Below are 20,200 nucleotides of genomic sequence, written 5' to 3' on the forward strand. Positions count from 1 at the left end.
CTATGAGCAGTCCCCTATATTTATGCTTTACTTTACTTTATACTTTTCATTTTAATTTACTCTATTTGCGTGGCTGATTACGCTTTACTTTCTATTATACACTTTACTTTACTTTGAACTTTAGGTTCTACTTTATATTTTACTCTTTACTTTAATTTTAACTTTAGGTTTTACTTTACACTTTGCTTTACACTTTATTTCTTCAATCTTCATGCTTTGCCTTAGTTTGCGATTTACTTTTAGTACTTTCCTTTTTACTTTACACACTTTTCATTTTATGCTTTACTTTACTTAATAATTTATGCTTCACTCTTACCTTCATTATTCAGAGGTATTATGATTATTTAATAACTGAAAACATGCAACAATATGCACTTCAAAAATAGCGATTGATTAAAGGGTGAAAATCATAAGGCTGTGGGGAAAGGAGTTTTCGACTACGTCAACCTTCATCTACTAAAAAGTACCGCACATTGGAGATTCGGACGTGATGGAGGTTGAACATGATCGGCCCGAAGATAAACATGCGAGCAATTTTTTAAATTGCGATGGACATAAAATTTTTCTTCGCAATGTGGTAGTTGGTGTTAATTGCTGCATATGACTTCGTAATTGTGATATGAATTCGTGATTAGATGTAGTTGGCTTTGCGTTTTCGAACATCTCACATGGCAGGCGTAACGAAAATCCATATATGAGTTCAACTGAGGAAGAATTTGAATCTTCTTATTTCCAGTAGAACTACTGGAATTATCACATACCATCGGTCATTTTCGTGAGCTCTTAGTGCTGACTTTAGATGTCTGTAGAATCGTACAACGATTTCGTTTGAAATCGGATGATACTCTTTAGTTCGTATTTTAGCCGGCCCCAATAAATCTGAAAACGCTCTGAACATCTCTGATTCGAACTGTGCTCCTCGATCGGTTCTCTTTATGGAAAGACAACCAAATCTATAAATCCATGCGTTAAAAAAGAATTACAGATGGTTTCTACTCTTTGGTCAGGAATTGGTATGGTCTCGGACCATCTTGTAAATCTGTCATCGTTGTCAAAATGTAATTGAAACTACCAGAGGGAGGTAGAGGTTCAACAATGTCCCTACGGACATGGGAAAAGCGTTCATCAGAAAGAGAAAATGTTCCAATAGATATTTTAGTGTGCTTTTGGACTTTGGAGCGTTGGCAAAGTTCGCAACACTTAACCCAGTCTTTTATTTGGTGTTTCATGAATGGCCATTCAAATCTAGATGAGATTAATTTGGTAGTGGCTAGAATAACAGGATGGGAAATATTGCGTAGGTGATCAAATACGATTTTTAGATACGACTAAGGCACAAATGGTCTTGGCTGGCCGGTTGATGTATCACATTTTACGTATCACAGATTTGAAATTTTCTCCCCCCCTAACATGTGACGTAATTTTTTAATCGCGGAGTATATAGCAAATAATTCCCTGTCATGCGCTGACAAATTGAGCTGATTTTTATTTAATTTGATGGAGTAAAAAACAATAGGTTCCCATTTATCTTGCAAAAATTGCATTAAAGCTCCACCAACTGCGACATTCGATGTATCTACCCAAACACTCATTTCAACTCCAGAATCCAACAAAAGTGTTGTCTCAAAAGTGTTGGTGTCAAAGGGTGTTTCAAAAGTGTTGTTTGAGCAATATCATATTTAGCTGCAATAACAGAATTTTCAGCCTTTTCGTCCCATTCAATAGATTCGGAAGAATCATGAAGTTGGAACGTTTTTTTTTTAAATTTTTATGCCCTTCGAAAACCTGAACTAAAGGAGCAAGTATGTGGTCGGCTCTGGGTGTAAGACATCTGTAAGAATGAAGGAATCCTAAAAATTGACGGAGTTTAGTGAGAGTAGAGGGCTTAAGAAAATCAATTTTGCATTTAACCTTATCAGTAAGGTGTTCAATCTCTTTCTCAGAAAGGTTAATACCTAAAGGATCAATTGATGATGGCAGGCCGAAAAATACATTTATAAACGTTTATACAAAGACCATATTCTTCTGGTCAAGAGAATAAAGCCTTTAAATGTTTGAAGTGCTCATCTAGATCTTTTGATGCTATAAGAACATCCCCCACAAAAGCATAAACGCCTGTTAGGCCACGAGTTACTTCATCGATAAACCTTTGTAAAGTAGCACTAGCATTGCATCCTGAAACTCTCATACTAGCCGAAAGGGGTGCATATTGTAGTCTTGTGAACGACTCCAGGATTTATGACTGGGAATCTGATGATAGGCTTTGACAAGGTCGATTCGACTAAATATCTTGGACCCATGTAAATTTGCAGTCAAATCAGCTTTGCAAGGAGTTAAAGGTTTGTCTTTAGCTGTTTGTACATTCAAAGCAATGTAATCACCAACATGTCTCCATTCAAACGATCCTTTTTTGGGTACCATATGAAGAGGTGAAGCATAGTTGTTACTAGATGGTCTTATATGCTCTAACTGCATCATGTTTTCAAATTCAGATTTCGCAATTTTTAACCTATCAAGAGCTTACCTACTTTGCTTTGCCACTACCGGAGATTCTTCAGTTATTATGTACAGTATTATGTTTGACAGATTTATTGGGATCGGGTAATTTTGTTATAGTTGGATATTCTTTTAGGAGATTAAGATATTTATTATCTTTAGAAATGGTTTTAACTGTATGCAGTTTCGTTTGCTTTAAATGATCAAGAGTTCTTAACTTAATTTTTAAGTCTCTAATACATTTATTTATAAGTCTCTAATACTTTTCCTATGCAAGCACAAGGTTGAACACATTTTTCGGGCTTACATTTTTTTCCCCATAACGCTGATGGTACCTGCAAAGTACTGAATTTCGATGCCGAGAATTTGACCGAGATCTATAGCGGGGATTATTGCCGTTTTTTTGAAAAAGGTGATCTACCTCGAAATGAAAGGCGATCGATCCTTTATTAAAATTCATCCAAAATTAAAAGATTTTTTGTAGCTCAGAACTACATTCCTTGACCTAATTTTTTTTCTCATATTGTAAATTATATTTTTCAATATAAAAAAAAAATGAAGAGGATGCTTTTCGTTTTTAGAAAATAAAAAAATTAAGTCATTTTTAGCGAAGATATTTCAATAATTTTTTATAGATAAAATAACGAAGCTTCATGATCTCAACAAAAACAAAAAGCACCTAGATTTCTTTTATATTAAAAAATATAATATTTAACGAATTTTATGATATAATATTTAACGAATTTTAGAAAAAAATTGACATCAAGACGTTGTTTTCGTGCTATAAAAAATCATTTAGTATTTTAATTAAAAACCGTTTAATTATTTTTTTAATGATCAAAAACGCTCTTCCGATTTCATTTATATCGAAAAATGTGGTATCTATCATTATAATTAAAAAAATTGAGTTCAACAAATTTCGTTTCTGTGCTATAAGAAAATTTTGAAGACACGCGTTACCTGACACAAATTCCACCAATTAAGCCGTTGTTGTTGAGAGTGGTGCAAGTCTATTTGGAACTAAATCATTTATTTATTTTACGATTTTAATGACCATTGTATCTTTTCCAATATTTTTAGATTCCTTCAAACATTAAAAGTCTCAAAAATTAAAAAATAGACTTATTCAATTTTAAAAACTAACGCAACAATTGCAATCGTGGCGACGAATCTGAAATTCGGTTGCTAAGCTAAGAAACGACAATTATATGAAACACAAAAACGTAATCAGTGGATTTTTTTCATATTAAATCGTTAAGATAGAAATAATTTAAACTTTGCAATAGCAAGTACTTATTTTAAGTAATTACACATAGTTTAATATAGACCGTGAATTGTTCGACATTTTTGATTTTCTGCGCGTATCGAATAGTGTTCGGAAGTAATTTTTAATACATAGGGTTTAACTTGTGAAGAATTTTATGTATTTTATTTTGTACCTTGACTTATTTTTCTTAAAGAAATATTTTTGTAGGATTTTTTAAACTGGTGAAGAAAAAAAACCATTACGTACTTTTTAAAATCTTTATCTCTATTGCTATGGACTTTAGCATATTATTCAGAAACCTCTTCTTAACATCTGTACCAAATTGCATAACATCCTGGATTTTTTTCTTCGTTGCTATTAGTTTTATTCAGCGCATTTTTCGCAAAAGCACGTTTGCACAAATTTTTTTGGTTTTAAGAGACTTCAGGGATCATGCTAAATTGTAAAAATACGGAAATGAAACGTTAATCATCGATGTTTATAAAGTCACATATTTATATTATATTTATACGAATATTTATATTAAAGTAGGGTGCATCATTTGCGTAACAAACTTCTATCACCACCGAAAATCCCCGTTGAGTCTTTCGAAAGTGATGCATCATGCAATTTTCGTTTCAGGCCACAGAAATATTAAAATTATTTTTAATCTCTTGAAAAGAGTAATTTTTAAAATTAGAGCTCTTCATAGTTTTTGTACATTTATTTATATTATATTTACACAAATATTTACATTTATATTAACTTAGGGTGCATCATTTGCGTAACAAACTTCTATCGCCACTGAAAATCATCGTTGCTTCTTTCAAAAGTGATGCATCACGCAATTTTCGTTTCAGGTCGTAGAAATATTAAAATTATTTTCATTTTCAGTCTCTTGAAATGAGAAATTTTTAAAATTAGAGCTTTTTCATAGTTTTCGTACATGATTTTAATAAAAAATGTCTTTTAAAATAATTGAGACACAAGAAAAAGATCTCATTTAATAGGCACTCATACTGTTTATTTTGGACATACAAATATCGTAACAAACATCGAGTTATAGACTCATAATCTTTAAACAGTGAACAACACTGTCATCCTTCTCTTCACCACAAATTTTGTTTCTGGGTGAAAAATAAAATTAAATTCATCCGAATATAGTAATCTATAAACTACAATAATATAAAATTGTAGGAAGCCCCGATTATAAAAATATGTACACTTATTCATATAAATTATTAAAATCATTATGTACAAGTTTCAATAGAAAAACCATCTTTATATATAATTAACCGTTTGAACAGTACAATTAAAGGACACTTGAAAAGACATAGCACCAATTTAATTAGAATTATAATTACTTAAATTGAAATTAGAGAAGAGTTAAAAAAAAGCGAAAATATCAAAAAATGAGAAATATTTCAGTCATTGTTTTGAACTAAATAGGAAGAGAAAATATTGTAAATGATGAGGCATAACTCAGTATTAAAAATTATTGATACATTTAGCAATGTAGTGAATTGCAACGTCGGCAGTTAATAAACATTTTTAGAATCAGTGTCTAAATGAAATAAAAAAAGCATGCACAATTGGAATCTCAAATTAATATTCAATCCAGGAAAAATAAAAATGCTATCGAAATTTAATCCCCATTACTGAGGAAGGTGAGACAGAAAACATCAAGACATGTTTGATTGCAGAGAAAACAGAGGATATAAACGGCATACACCTCAAAGTTTGAACAGGCAATGAACTGGATTTGAAGTTAGTTACCCAGGCTGCATCAGTTATAACTCGACAATTTTCGGTAACTTTTTAATTCCTTCCTCTGTTACGTATTAATTTGTGCCTTTAAGTGAGCTAACGTCAGTTTCGACAGAGATTCTAAAAGTTTATTTTTAGGGTGGCTATTACTAAACACCCTGTACATAAAACGAGATATATGCATAAAGAATCACTTAATTTTCTTAACGTAATTTCAGATTCATTACCTAATTTATAAAAGAAAACTTTAAATCATAACCACAACAAATGGTAGTGTTTTTTACAGCTCTAATCGACATTAATTTGGTGCTGTTTAATAGCATTTTACATATCTAATGTTTTCCCAATATTTTACTGGTGTTAACATGCAGCAAAGAAATGAAATAAACTTATCGTAATAATACACATACAATGAAATATTGAGCATGATAAAGTTAATATATTTATAATACACTACAAAACAAGAATTTTAGATTAGTCGTCTACATATCGCATGTAGTCAAAATAAGTTTTTATATAATTGTTAGAAATATAAGGTGAAAGATTAATGTCTTTCATGGATAAGTATTTCTAATCAAACTTAGTAATATCAAATATCAGCATTTTCAAACAATTCCGTTAAATCAAGATTTCTAAAAATATTCAAGATAAATCAAAGAATGATAAGACAAAGAAATTTTCAGATCAAACTTTTAGTCAAAATAAAACACAATATAAATTTTCTACTGTCAAAATCACATATCCATCACAGACTGCTGGTCGTCAAATACCAATTAATCGGCATCAGTTCTTTGGTAAAATTTGGAATTTCTTGCGAAAATTCCCCTTTTAAGTACACGAAAAAAAAACTGTAAATTATAAAGATACAAAACGTACACTAAACTAATTTAAATATGTAAAACAAAAATTAAAAATCTGTATTTTTGGTAAAAGTATTTACAAAAGACACACTAAATAAATAATATCTTATTTACATTTTGCTTCAAATGCATTTCTTAAATAAAGTAAATATGAATGAATGCTGTTAGAACAAATAAAAAATAAATCAATTAGAAAAAAAAATCTTAATTGAATAATTTTGATTTTAAGTCCATAAAGAGAGTTTAAAAAAATTACCATGAAACAATTAGTTTTGATTATTGCATTGCTTTCGAAAAAAGTTTTTTTTAAATATACAAATAAAGTAATAGCTTGATTTTCATCCGTGTTATGTTACAGTTTGTGCAACTGGAATAGAATGTTCTTCATTATCGACTACGATGGACAGAGGGGAATCTCTAGTATCACTCTCTTCTATATTGCTACTGTACTCGCTGCTATCCATATCTTTTGTATCACCTGAACTTGAACTCTGACCTAAGGAAGATTCGGATTCTTCCTCCAAAGGAGATGAAACATTGGTTCGTACATCATGCTCCTTTAGCATATGCTGGTTCAAAGTTTCAACGTCTTCAAACACTTCGCTGCACACTGAACAAGAATGGTCAAAATGTTTATCATGCGCAGATACCAGATGATTTTTCAAAGTTAGTGTGGAGGGAAAAGTCTCTGAACACAATTCACAAGGATAGGTAGTTGAAGTTGCATGAATTCGTATGTGTTCCTTAGCGTGGCAAGATCTCGAAAAACCTTTACCACAGTGAGGACACAAATAAGGTTTTTTACCAGAATGTGACTTTAGGTGAGCTTTGCGATTTTCTTTTCTAGCAAAGCGCATTTTGCAAATGGGACATTCATAAGGCTTAACACCAGTGTGCGTTCTCATGTGGATTGTGAGGTTTCTGGAGACGGAAAAGGCTTTGTTGCAGGTTGGGCAGGTAAATTTAGCTCCCTGTGAATGTATGCGTTGATGTCCTTGGAGATTACTTTTACAAGGGAAGACTTGATCACAATCATTACAAGGAAAGCTCTTTTTTCCATCTGTAAATTCATTGTCTGCGTGGTATTTAAAGTGATGCTGTTGAAGATCTCCTGGAGCAGCAAAAGCTTCGGGGCACAACGTGCATTTGAAATTACCACTACTCTCATGAATTTTGCAGTGACTTTGATAACTTTTTAAAGACGTAAACCTTAGATTACAGTCCTGACAGCTGAAATTAGCAATTTCCTTTGGATAATTGGGATGACAAAATGAATGGTTACTCCACTCAGCTTTGAAAAAGAATTTTTGATGACAAAGAGAACATATATAAGGTTTTGCTTCCATTCCATGTTCCAACATGTGTTGCTGAATTAAAGAAGCAGAAGAAAATGCCGCTTTACAAAGGTAGCAATCATAACTCGGACACCCTTCATAGGTATGTTCAATTAAATGACACTGAAGTTTAGCGGGGGAATCGAACACTCTTTTACACAAATGACAAACATGATCAGTTCCTTCCTCAAGAACATGAGTAGCTACGTGAACTTGAATTTCTTCTAGAGAATCGAAAGACAGTTGGCATTTAATGCACTGAAATGTATTTTGATGGCATAGTTTATGATTTTCGTACTCTAAAATGCTCTCAAACTTTACCTGACATTTTTGACAGCGAAGATCATCACTTTTAGCGAAACGAAAATCATTACCTTTGGCGTGAAAGCAATTTTTGCACATGTAAGTATGATTTTCTTGCGTTCCTGTAATGATAAGTTGCTGTATGGAACCCTTACGTCCGCACACGCAGCAGTTATACAAAAATTCTGTGGATCGCAAATGATGTTTTGCGTGTACTTGAACTTCAACGTCAGACATTAGTGTTTGGCGGCATATGATGCAGGGTGCTGGAAGTCCTTGAGGATTGTGTTGATGTGTATGGGCATGAAACTGGTCTTCTTGTTGTATTGCTGTGTGGCATACAACACACGTACTGTTTGTCACCACTTTGCAATGTTCAAGTTTATGCTCAGCCAGGGTGCCAGCTGATGGGCAGATTTCGTCACATATATTGCATTTATGTTTGCTGGGGCTCACTGTGTGAGATTTCATGTGATTTTCCAATTCTGTTCTGGACTTACATGATTCATTACAATAGGCACAGAATAGACTAAGAGTAGTTTGCCCTGGTTTCTGGGATCCCGATGTTCGAATATGGTGCACCTGGCGTTTGTGGACAATTAAAGATGATTCTACAGTGAAACTAATGTCGCACATATCACAACGTAGCTGTTTTTTGGGAGAAGATTCAAAATTACTATCACTATCAGATTTTGAGTTAGTCTTTATACTTAAGTTTTGGGCATTCTCCCTCTCTCGTGCTGTCACAGGAAGGATATTTTCTCCTGAATGTTTTTCTTGAATATGTCGTTCTAGTAGAAATTCTACTGGAAAGAACTCTGGACAAAACAAGCAGGAGTATTTCTTGTGATACTGCATATGAACTTGAAAGAGTGATTCGGATGGAAAGCAAAGAGAACAAATGGGACAACGAAATGGGGGATATTTAGCAAAGTGAGCAATTTTAACATGCAGGCTGAATTCGTTCTGAGTTTGAAAGGCAACATTGCACGATGTGCATTTGAAAGTACGGCATTGGTCACTATGTTTCATTGAAAAGTGAATTTGAATGTCAACTTTGGACTGAAACATGTCTTTGCAGAGGGAACACTGATAAAGTTGGTGAGCATGTGTGTCCATTAAATGTCGTTGTAACTGATCTGGTTTAGAGAACATTTTAGGGCAACTTTGACAGCCATATTCGGTCGAAATGGCTAAATAATGATTAGCCACGTGGTTATTAAATACTTCTTCTGAAGGGAACTGTCCATCACATTCAAAACAACTAAATTTCTGCGTCCCACATTCCAAATGAGTTTTAAGATGCGTTCTAAATGATTCAAAATCAGGTAAGGCTGCATTGCATTGGTTGCAAAGTAGTGGACCAGGGTTGGGAAAGCCACCAAACGAGCCATTGTTGAAAATTGGAAATTCAAGCATGAAAGGATTTCTTGGACTAGAGTTTTTACTTCTAGACATTTCTTTTTCAGCATGATATTTTGCAAGATTTAATTCCTTATCATGCATCACTTTCATGTGGGCGGTAAGGGATAGGTCGTCGTGGAAGAGTTTATTGCACAGCGTGCAGACGGGCTCATTACTACGCCCATTTTCTGTGATTTCCTTGGAACTGTGCACAACTATGGTATGTGTCTGAAGGGAAAAAACGCTTTCGAATTTCATGGTACAGTATTGGCAGCTAAATGTGTTTCTAGTGGGTGAACTGAAACTTCTGTTATCCGGTGAATTACCAATATTGTTTTGCGGACTAGTGGTAGAATGAATCGCTGGAGTCGAGTCTCTGCTATTGCTCCTCTTAATATGCACTTCATCAATGTGTTGCTTCAGGGCATCAGAGGACACAAATTCTTTTCCGGAACACAAAGTGCACTCAAACTCAGAATTTTCACGTCGTCTCTTTCCAGTTGCATGAAACTAAAATAAAACGAAATGATGTTTTTAGATTTTGACATATAACATACATTAAATTTTTTACTCTTTATTTAAATGACTAATGATAGTTGAATCTAATGATAGTTAAATAAATATAAAGACGGATAACTCGATGAACAGCAAAAAATAATTTCAAAGGCAAAATAAAAAAAAAAAAAGTAAAATGAAATTTTAACATTATTAAAACTAAAGAATCTCTTTAGAGAAATCTAAAAATCTTCTAAAATTAATTAGTATTATACAGACTCTTATACATTTATTTACTGCATTTATACTTGATTATTACGAGAAAATGTACGAAAAAAAATAAAGAATTTAAAACTTATGCATAATGAGTTAAATATCCACTCTTTTTACAGGACAAATATAGGATAAATATAATATTTGTAACAATGCGTAATGATAATCATATAAAAAGAAATAATTTTCTCCGTTTCCTTGTTGAAGTAAATAGAAATTAAAAATTTTTTAACAATTTTTCGGAGTGGGGTCATTAATGAATTGCTAATAAAGTTAATGTCAGATCGGAATTGCAGGCATTCAGTTCATAAGTTTAAAAAGGGTTTTCTTCTGATTCTAGATGGTGCTTAAAAAATGTGTTCAAGATCGCCCCTAACTAATTTCTTAATAATTTTTGTCTCTACCATATATAAAATAGTTTCTCTTATCATCTTCGTTTACAGTTTAATTAGATTATTGTCACAGATAGAGGTGGCACAATTCATTTGCGAACGCATTCAAAAATTGTGTTTTACTTAAAAAGAGAGCACATACATGAAATATGCACATGTTGAAAGAAAAAAATAACTCAAAATGTTACTTGGTGTTGGTATTAGCAAACTGTGCAACGCAACAATCACAGATTCAGGTCGAATATGTGGGCATAATTTATTTTGATTTAAAGTATTGGAAATATAACCTAAAAAGCCTTCCTAACCAATAAATTATACTAATTGATAAAATACAAATTGTAAAGTTTGCTCAGAACAACAGAATTCTTCATAAGAATTATAAAAATTGCGGACATAAAGAATTATAAGAATTACAAGCATAAATAATTATAAGATTCATAAGAGTTAAGATCAAAGCCTTCCTAACCTATAAATTACAAAAATTGATAAGATGCAAATTGAAAAGCTCACACACAACAAAAGAGTTGTTCATAGGAATAGCTTTTTCAACACTTTTCATAAGAATAGCTTTTGCAACATTGACACTTCATTGTGCCCATTTGCATACATGCAAGCCTAAGTTTGAATTAGATTTTTTCTGCTGTCCTCGATAATTTAACATTGAAAACTACTTTGCACATCTGCGAAGGTGCTTGTCTTGCTAAGGAAAAAGAATTTATCACCAGTCAGTGTTAGTTTAAAAGATAAAGATATTGCTGTTTGTTATTTTGACGCCTACTGTTATTTTGGTATTTAAGAGATAATTGATTTGGTATGTATTATTGCAATTTGAATCTTTTGTTTTCTCATTTCTACATTACAAGTTTTATTTGATTTTCGGATCATTTTGTGTTTATTATTGCATATATTTATATATTATTGTACATTTGCGTTGGGTATCAGTGAATTTATAATATCGTACACGCAGTTCTGCAGGTATGCAAAGTTACAAAAAATGTTCCCCTCTCAAAAAATTTTAACTGCTTTTTTTTCCTGTATTTCTTGACAAATCCTGTATATGAAAATAACTATTATTTTTCACTTAAAGTTTGGAGTGAAGGGTTAAATTTCAATTTCGGGTTCCGTGTGTAAAGTTTCCGCACCATTATTCCTATATCTTCCCACCTAGTCGCAGCTTCTGAATTAGTCAGTTGTAAAACTGCAACGCGTTGTGCAGCTTCATTATTAAAGATTTAAATAAACATAAAAATTATTACATCTATTGTTAATGTTTGAAAGCAGCACACAAAGAAATATTTCTTTACCTCTTTATGGACAAGGAATTCCGAATAGTTGTTAAAAGTTTCTTCACATTCTGGACATGAAGTGTGGAATTCTGAAGCATGCTTTTCTTCCAAGTGAGTCACTAGAATCTCTTGGCTTGTAAAGACGTCAGAGCAGTAATTGCAGTTATGTTTTCGTTCATTAGACTGCGCAGTTTCATGAATTGTCACATGTGTCTGAAAGAAAATATAGAATTGAAGAAAATATTGAATACAATTAATTGAATTTAACAATAAATATCATAAAGAATAAGAATTCATTGGATAAAATAATAAGTAGGCATTTAAATTTGATGCACAGTAAGGAAATAGATTGCTGCAATAATAATAATAATAATAAAATTAAAAGAAATTCTAGATATTAATATTGGATTTGTTTTCGGATTTTACTGGTTTTTTTTTATTTTATATAAATACGTTAAAAAAATGCAAATGCTTTGAATTTGAAATAATTTTATGATGTTTTTTAATCAGAAACAAATTTTCATCGTAATTATTGATCTCTCGGTATAACATTTGTATAATAAATTTTAGCATTAAAAAAGTAAATCAGTTTTTACGTGAAAAGTAAAAGGGTTGTCCCAATTTCTTTTTTGAAAAGCAAATTAATTTTTAATTACATTTTCCTTTTTTAAAAAAAATTGCAGTGATATATAAAAATTATCCTAAATTTAAAATACTAATTATATTAATAAAATAAATTTGTTAAGGTGAAATTGCACTAACTGTAAAGAAGCTTCGAAATTTATTGTCGATTATGTGATAAAGGTAGGTTTTAGTTGCAAAATATTTGTATAGATGGCGCTGTGTATTCTCTAACGGGGCTCTACGCCACTTTCTTGCTAGCGCAACGCCCCCAACAAGTAATTGTTTTTTACTCAAAAGCTTATTGCTTTTAGGGAAAGGTTAGCGTTACTCTTTCCTTTTTTAAATGTAATTTAAATTATTTTAAGACGTAGTATAATTTTTTAAAAAATATTATCCAGTTTAGAAATGATCTGAACCATATTACAAGAGAGAAAATGCACACTATTTTAATATTTTATTGTTAAAAGATATTCCATGTTAATGTAGAATGAAGCAAAAGCATGGTCATCATTATCATGCTTTAGAGTTTACAGGTACAAAAATAGAGCTGAAATGTAGTGCCATTGACGTGGAATAACATGTTAATTTGCAACATGTAATTACTTGCTTAATCAACAATATAAAGGCTTCAAAACAAGTTGAAATATTATATATTACGGTATAACTGTTACGGTATAACTGTGCGGTATAACGGTATTACGGTATAACTGCTATGGTATAACAGTGACATTCTTAAACATTGTTCTCTTAGCAAATTTTTCAGTTTCAGAAACAAGAAAAAAGTGCGTGGGTTTCATTTTCGAGCTTTCAGCTTTAATTAGTTTTAAGGATGTCGAAGACTTTAAGAGAAAAACTAGATCAGAATTGAAGAGCATTTAGAAGAAGGACTTTCTGAAACATTCACAGTGAAATACAGAAGTGCATTACATTACGCCAGACCTCTTAACATATTAAATGGGCATGAAATTCACACAATATTTTCAGGAGTTCTTAAATCAAACACATAAATCAACAGCCTCACTTCGTAATAAACATTAGTAATATGGGAAAAACCAAAGGCTGTTTACATAAACACATATATTCAAACATTGATAAAATAAAGGATGTTGGTGATTGTTACTTACAGTAGTCAGATAATAGAATCTGCAAGATTTTGTTTAGAAATCATAATAGTTTGAAAACATACTTGAACAGATAACCACTATCAGTGAACAATACTTTATCAAATAAAAGAATCTGAAAGGTATGGTGTTGATTATGTTTCTCACAATGTATTGCGTGGTGTGGTTGATGGTTGCATGGTACAGATTCGATTCAACCATTGTTAAGTAATTTTTTTTATTGTTAAATATATTTCATTTTATAGAGCGTGTTTGTAATATCTGATGCAACTCACTCAAACGAAAATTCACTCATTAATATAGATTAAACAAATACGTATTCACGAAAGAAAAGAAAATACCCCCGAGATTCATTGTATTTCACATATGGCTTATAGAAGCATAACAAATTTCAAATATGCAAGCATAGACCAATAGAGGATGAGCATTTACTTCAAGTAAGAAAATTTGCCTTTTTGCTTGTTTTCTATTTTTTCAAAGGGTATATTTCACTCACCTGAAGCTCTTTGGCTGAAGGAAAGGATGCCGAGCACTGCAGACAACGATAGCCTCCATAGTTGGAAGATGGACTGGATGGATTTGTGAGATCCTTCTTATGGTTCTGCATGTGAGATGTGAGAGCAGCTGCTGTGTTGTATCCTCTGTTGCAAACAGTGCATTGATATGGTTTGGCATTATCGTGCGTCTTCATGTGGATTTTGAGATGATCACTGCGAGAGAATGCTGCTTCGCACTGGTTGCAGCGATACTTGCGATCACCTGTGTGCAGCTTGACGTGGCGATCTCTACTGCGCTTGTGCTTAAAAAGACGTTTACAGTAGTCGCACATAAATGGTAATTGATCGCTATGTACCTATAAAGAAAAAATGAACCTATAAACAACATACATTCGAAAATATTTTCCAACATGTTAAGGAAAAAAATATATTTCAGTTCGACGTTTCAACACGCTGCAGATTCTTATAAAACAAAAAGTGATACTTGAGTAAATCATATATCACCGCAGTTGGACAATCAATTCACATAAAGGTTTAACGGTTTTTGATATTTAATTTCTTAATATTGTATTGTTATATTACGTAATATGTTGTAATATTGTATTATAATATATTGTATTGTATTATATTGTATTATATTGTATTATATTGTATTATATTGTATTGTATTGTATTATATTGCATTATATTGTATTGTATTATATTGTTTTCTATTATATTGTATTATATTATATTGTATTGTATTATATTGTAATCTGTATTGTACTGGTTAAAAGCGAGAAAAAAAAAACAAGATAACTCTTGGTATGCATTTTGGCAAATTCATTTCTGTGAAGGATTATCTTTCTATAACTTATTTGAATAACTAATCAGTAATTGCATCTATCTTGGAAACTAATCTGTAATTGCATCGATCTATATCTATCTGGGAAACTAATCTGTAATCGCATCTGTTGAAAAGAAAACTTAGAGATTAATGTCAGTTGGAACGTTTTCGAACTCTAGATCTGACTAATATTCGGAATAAAAATTCAATATTGTGGAATATAAAGATTCGTAAACCATGGCCGTGGTTGGAATCTCGCTTATGCAGACAAGCTCTATTTTCCCCTGACCATTACGGTTTTAGATCTAAGTTATGGAAGGCTCTTTTATTTTTCTAAAATACAACTCAAACACAATGATAATTATTAAATTTAACTTATTTAAATAATATATAACAAAACAAGATAACAAAAAAAATTTCATCTTATTTTATAACAAACTTTATAATAAATTATTAGCTTCGTTGCATGTTACAATGCTAACATATTCAAAATTTGAATCCAAAACATGGATGAAAAATTATTTATCTAGTATTGTTCTCGACTAAATTTTCATTCGGGACATTTTAAATATCCAATTTAAACATTAAAATCTTTTCATGAAGGTGTCTTTTTAGAAAATCATCACCCATGCATGCTAATAAATGCAAAATATTTTATAATTAATAACTTCAATTCAAATTTACCTCTCAGATAAAAATGAAATCGAAAAATAATATTCTAATTAAAGCAATTTAATGGATTTAAGATAAGTTTCAGAACTATTCTTCAGAACTTTTTTTACTGACATTTATTTAACTTGTTCCATTATAAATTTTAAACTCGCTAAACTATTCTGGAAACGCTAATGAAACAGCAACAATAGATCAGTAAAAGAAACGAATTCTTAAAATAGTCTTAAACCAGTTTGAGTATGAAGCTTAACGGCGATTAAAGCGAAAGACGAATTCACTCTACAAACTACTCACTAGACAAAATTTTTTTAAAAAAAGATTTTGATTTTCTTTATTTATTTGCCAATCTAAATAATAATGGACGAGTTTGGAAATTTTTTTTTCCAGTTGTTTTTCTTATTTTTTATTTTATTTTATTTTATTTATTTATTATTTTTTTTTTTATGAAAAAATATTATTTAATAAACCCTTAATGTTCATAGTTTTACTTCATTATGAACAAGAATTCTAAAAATATGAACTTAGGTGGTAATTACGGAACACCTTGTATATTCTTAAGCATTTTCCTTAATAATATAGAGTTACTAGAATTCGACGCAATTTTATTCAGGAAATGTTATTTATTATTTTGTATTCAGGAAACTGAAGACAAAATAATTTAACAAGAAACTTAATTATTTTTTTTACACCTTTCATTCCCCTGCATATTTAATTATTATTTATTTTAATTAGAAAGTATGACAGGATGATTTATCGAAAAACAAGGCAAAAAACACACATTCTTTTAATTAAATAACGCTCGAAAAATTTAAAGAACTTTCGTACTATTGTGAGGAATTAAGAGCTGTGTTTATTGTTTATGTTGAGAATAAAAAAAAATATATATTGCAAAAAAAAAAAAAAAAAAAAAAAAAAAAAAAAAATAGGAATTTATAAAACATAATCCTAAGAATAATGTTATTATATATTACAGCCAGTTAAATGAATAAAATATGAATATAATTCAGCAAATTTTTTTAATAAAAGAATAAGGTTTACATATTTATGGCTCATATTTCGATGGTTGGAGCAAAAAAATTAGGTTACCAAACAAATATGACAACTTAATTCACAGGTGACGAAAAATTACCCAATTTATTTCGAAATTCATTCGATATAAATGGAATTATTAATTTGATTTCTAAACACAGAAGTCATTAACGTTATCCATCATTTATTAAGTGTCACACTTAAACGGCGTTAATTAAGATGTACTCATGTTTAATTACCAGTTTTTATATGAAAAGGAGTAATTTATGGCCATACATATATGAGTTAAATATTAAATGGTTTGAAAATTAGGATTAGAGGTCATATAGGTTTTTTCGTTCTTTTGCGACATCAACTTAAATTTGAGGAGTTCGTAACTTGTCAAGGAAAAATAAATATTGAAATATTAAATACACATTGTTTATTTTCAAATTCTTATCTCTGACAGGAAAGTATCTATAGACAATGTTCTTATGTAAGAATAATTGCTGAGTTTGAATTAATAAGTGAAATTAAATTAGTTACAATAATGTGTTTCATTTGAGCAAAGGTTGTAACAAAGTTTGTAAAACTAAATATGTTTAATAATTTCTGTAATGCAACTTAATTTTTAAAAAATAAAACTGTTTAGATACTCGTTGACATAATTAAATTGAAATTTAAGATTTCTTTGTGTATGTTGTGGAAAATAAAGTTTTGTTAAAAAAAAAAATCACTTATTTAAATATCGATTCTTATGATTTTTTTTTAATCTTATAAAATTAATATTCTTTTTTCTAATGATTCTACGATAATTACTTCCGTACTTTAATTTTTTAGTGCTTTTATATTGCAAAATTGCAAAAATTGCCTTTTATATTGCAAAAGCAAATGATAGTTCAATTATGTATTTACTTCTCTATATAAACATCATACTTATATATTACTGAAAAGTATAATAAAGTTTACTTGGAATTTTTTTCTTTTTCTTTGTTTAGTGCTTAGACAGCCAGCAAGTTTCAGGGTTAACCTGATTCTTTATTGTAGAAATATTTGTATAATAATATATTTGTCTTTAGGCTGGCACAAGCACTGTTTTAAGTTTGTTCAAAAAATTTACATCGTATCTTTACGATACTTTTCTCTGGGATATTTAGGGGACAATAGGATTTATTTAACAAGTGCTAATAATATTTTTCAATGTTAATAATAATAATTTCTAAAACCCAACACATGGCGCTCTGCGTAAAGGAGTAATTTTAATCAGTTTCCTCTATGGCACTGTATCATGAATATCTTTAAAACCTCGAGATCATCGTATTTAACAGGATTAATGTTTGCTAGTTTATGATAAATATTTGATGTAATTTTCTTGGCTTTTATAAAATTCATACAAATCATACAATATTAAAAAAAAAAAAACAAAAAAAACATGAGTTATTTTTCAAATAATTTCAACATATTAAAGACGAAAGATGAACTAGAAATAAAAATACTCGATTCGAAACTGAAATTCGAAGCGAAGTTTTGAGTTTAATAAAAAAAAATTCTCAAAATAAGAATTAAAAATTTTAATATTACTTCCTAAAATATAATCTTGTAGTTTTAAATTTTATAAATTTCCCCAGCAAGTCTCTTTTTATTAAAAACTGGCAATTTTTTTGATAATTTTACGCAATTGAATTACAATTTTGTGATTCTTAAACTAATAAAAAAAATTCGTGAAATGATAAAACTGACTTCCACCATAAAAAAAAAATATTATTTCCCTTAAAATTCCAATACGCACTCAAAATTCAATTTATGGTATTTATGAAATTTGAAAATAAGTTTTTATACGCTATAACAAGAAGAATGATTACCAGGAAAATAATTGAAACTAAAATCAAACACAAAAATAAAAAAAAAAGAATGCCTCTCGAAATTAGTTCCTTTTCAACTCATTTATTCCCAAAACCAAGATGAAAGGTGGTATTTCATCATTTTTCTTCCTTATGTTATGAAAAAGCAATTTTATTTATTACTGCGAGGAAAAGGAGCCAGGCGGCGTGAATAAAATTTGACATCCGTATAATTAATCATGGTGGAATATTTTTCAAAATTTATTAAGCAAAATTGTCATTGATGAAACGAGGAAAGCAAGTTATTAATTTTCACATTTTTCCCCCCAAAAGAAACTTTGAGCTCTGAGTGTAACGTAAATTTAGTCATAATAATTCATAAATAATAGAGAGAAACTTATACGGAGTAGAGGGAATAGACATGAATCAAAATTAAAAACTGAGGTATAATTCTCGCCAAATTTGAAATAAATTTAATAAACTGTATTTCAGTTTTGTGTATTATGTTTAGATAAAACATTCTAAGTGATAGTAATATAATTAAAAAAATTACTAGTAAACATAGGAACACAACACAATTCTTCATTATTTTATTTTACCTCTAATTTTGTGTTAATGTTAACTGATGCAAATGTTTAAAAAAAACTAATTCGCAATTTGAAATTCAATTACAAGGTTTACTATCTTTTGCACTCTTGTGTAAAATTTGATGAAAATAATAGAACATGTTAAGGTCTTTTTTTCTATAAAATTAAACGTCGTTAATTCAATATTTTGTTTCGTTTGTTTAAAAAATATTAACAAACAAATAGAATTTAAGGTTGTTAGGGAGCAGGGAAATAAGTTTCTATAGAATTGTAAAAATGCAAGAGTAAATTGTCTTTCATAGAGAATAAGACAGTAAAAAAGATCAACAAAATTAATTTTTATAAAAGTCAAATATTAATTTTTTCTCTTGAATAGTACATATTTGTTCAAAAATTTGTTTACAATTTGTGATTATTCTTTAAATCAAGTTTAGTAATGACTTGAAAAAAAAATCGAAATTCAAATGCTTTATCTCACTTGTTGACTTTATGGAGACTATAAAATTATATTTTTGGTACATAATTTATAAATTTGCTGTATGTAAAACGAGTTTTTTTTGTTTAATAAATTTTTCGAAAGAAAGTTTTGATTTAAAGCGGTTTCTTTGAAAAAAAATTCCATTTGAATCTCTAGTTTTATTCTTAAAAATTGAACTGGATAAATTAATTAGTTAAACATCACAATTAGGTACGTAAGACATGTATTTTTCTTTCTTCAGATTAAAACGCTAGTATATGTTTGTGAAATCAGAGTTTAAAATAATATACCATAGTTATGAAATCATATATGCTAAAAATATTAGTAACAAAATAACATACATGTTTAGTGTCTCAAACTTACAGGAGAAACTGAGTCACCCTTTTCTTTATTTTTATATTGGATAAAACTGATTTTAATTGACTTTGATAAAACCTGTTTTTGATAAAAGCTGATTTTATGAAATCATGAGTTACGAAATCATATATGCTAAAAATATTAATAACAAAATAACATGCATGCTTAGTGTCTCAAAATTACATGAGAAACTGAGCCATCGTTTGCTTTTTTCATTGGATAAAACCGATTTCAATTGACTTTGATAAAACCTGTTTTTGACAAAAACCTGATTTTGATACAACTTTGATTTTGATAATCAAGTTAACTGGTTAACCTGAAATAGTTTTTTAC

The 20,200-nt window shown here is 29.9% G+C and overlaps 1 protein-coding gene across 5 annotated transcripts in view; it reads right to left on the minus strand.

Annotated features, from left to right (window-relative positions):
• Positions 1-4,744: 4,744 nt before the first annotated feature.
• Positions 4,745-20,200, minus strand: part of LOC107440157 (uncharacterized) — a 144,673-nt gene continuing 129,217 nt past the window's right edge. For all 5 annotated transcript variants that reach the window (XM_071179556.2, XM_071179554.2, XM_071179557.2 and 2 more), the window contains 3 exons: positions 14,098-14,454; positions 11,875-12,069; positions 4,745-9,920 (listed from right to left, as the gene is read on the minus strand). In XM_071179556.2, coding sequence (XP_071035657.2) covers positions 6,717-9,920; positions 11,875-12,069; positions 14,098-14,454 — 3,756 coding nt within the window. In that variant the 3' untranslated portion in view covers positions 4,745-6,716. The remainder of the gene's footprint in view (positions 9,921-11,874; positions 12,070-14,097; positions 14,455-20,200) is intronic.

Source organism: Parasteatoda tepidariorum, chromosome 1 (assembly GCF_982258835.1).
Source record: "Parasteatoda tepidariorum strain Cologne lab strain chromosome 1, Ptep-v5.0, whole genome shotgun sequence".
Taxonomy (NCBI): domain Eukaryota; kingdom Metazoa; phylum Arthropoda; class Arachnida; order Araneae; family Theridiidae; genus Parasteatoda; species Parasteatoda tepidariorum.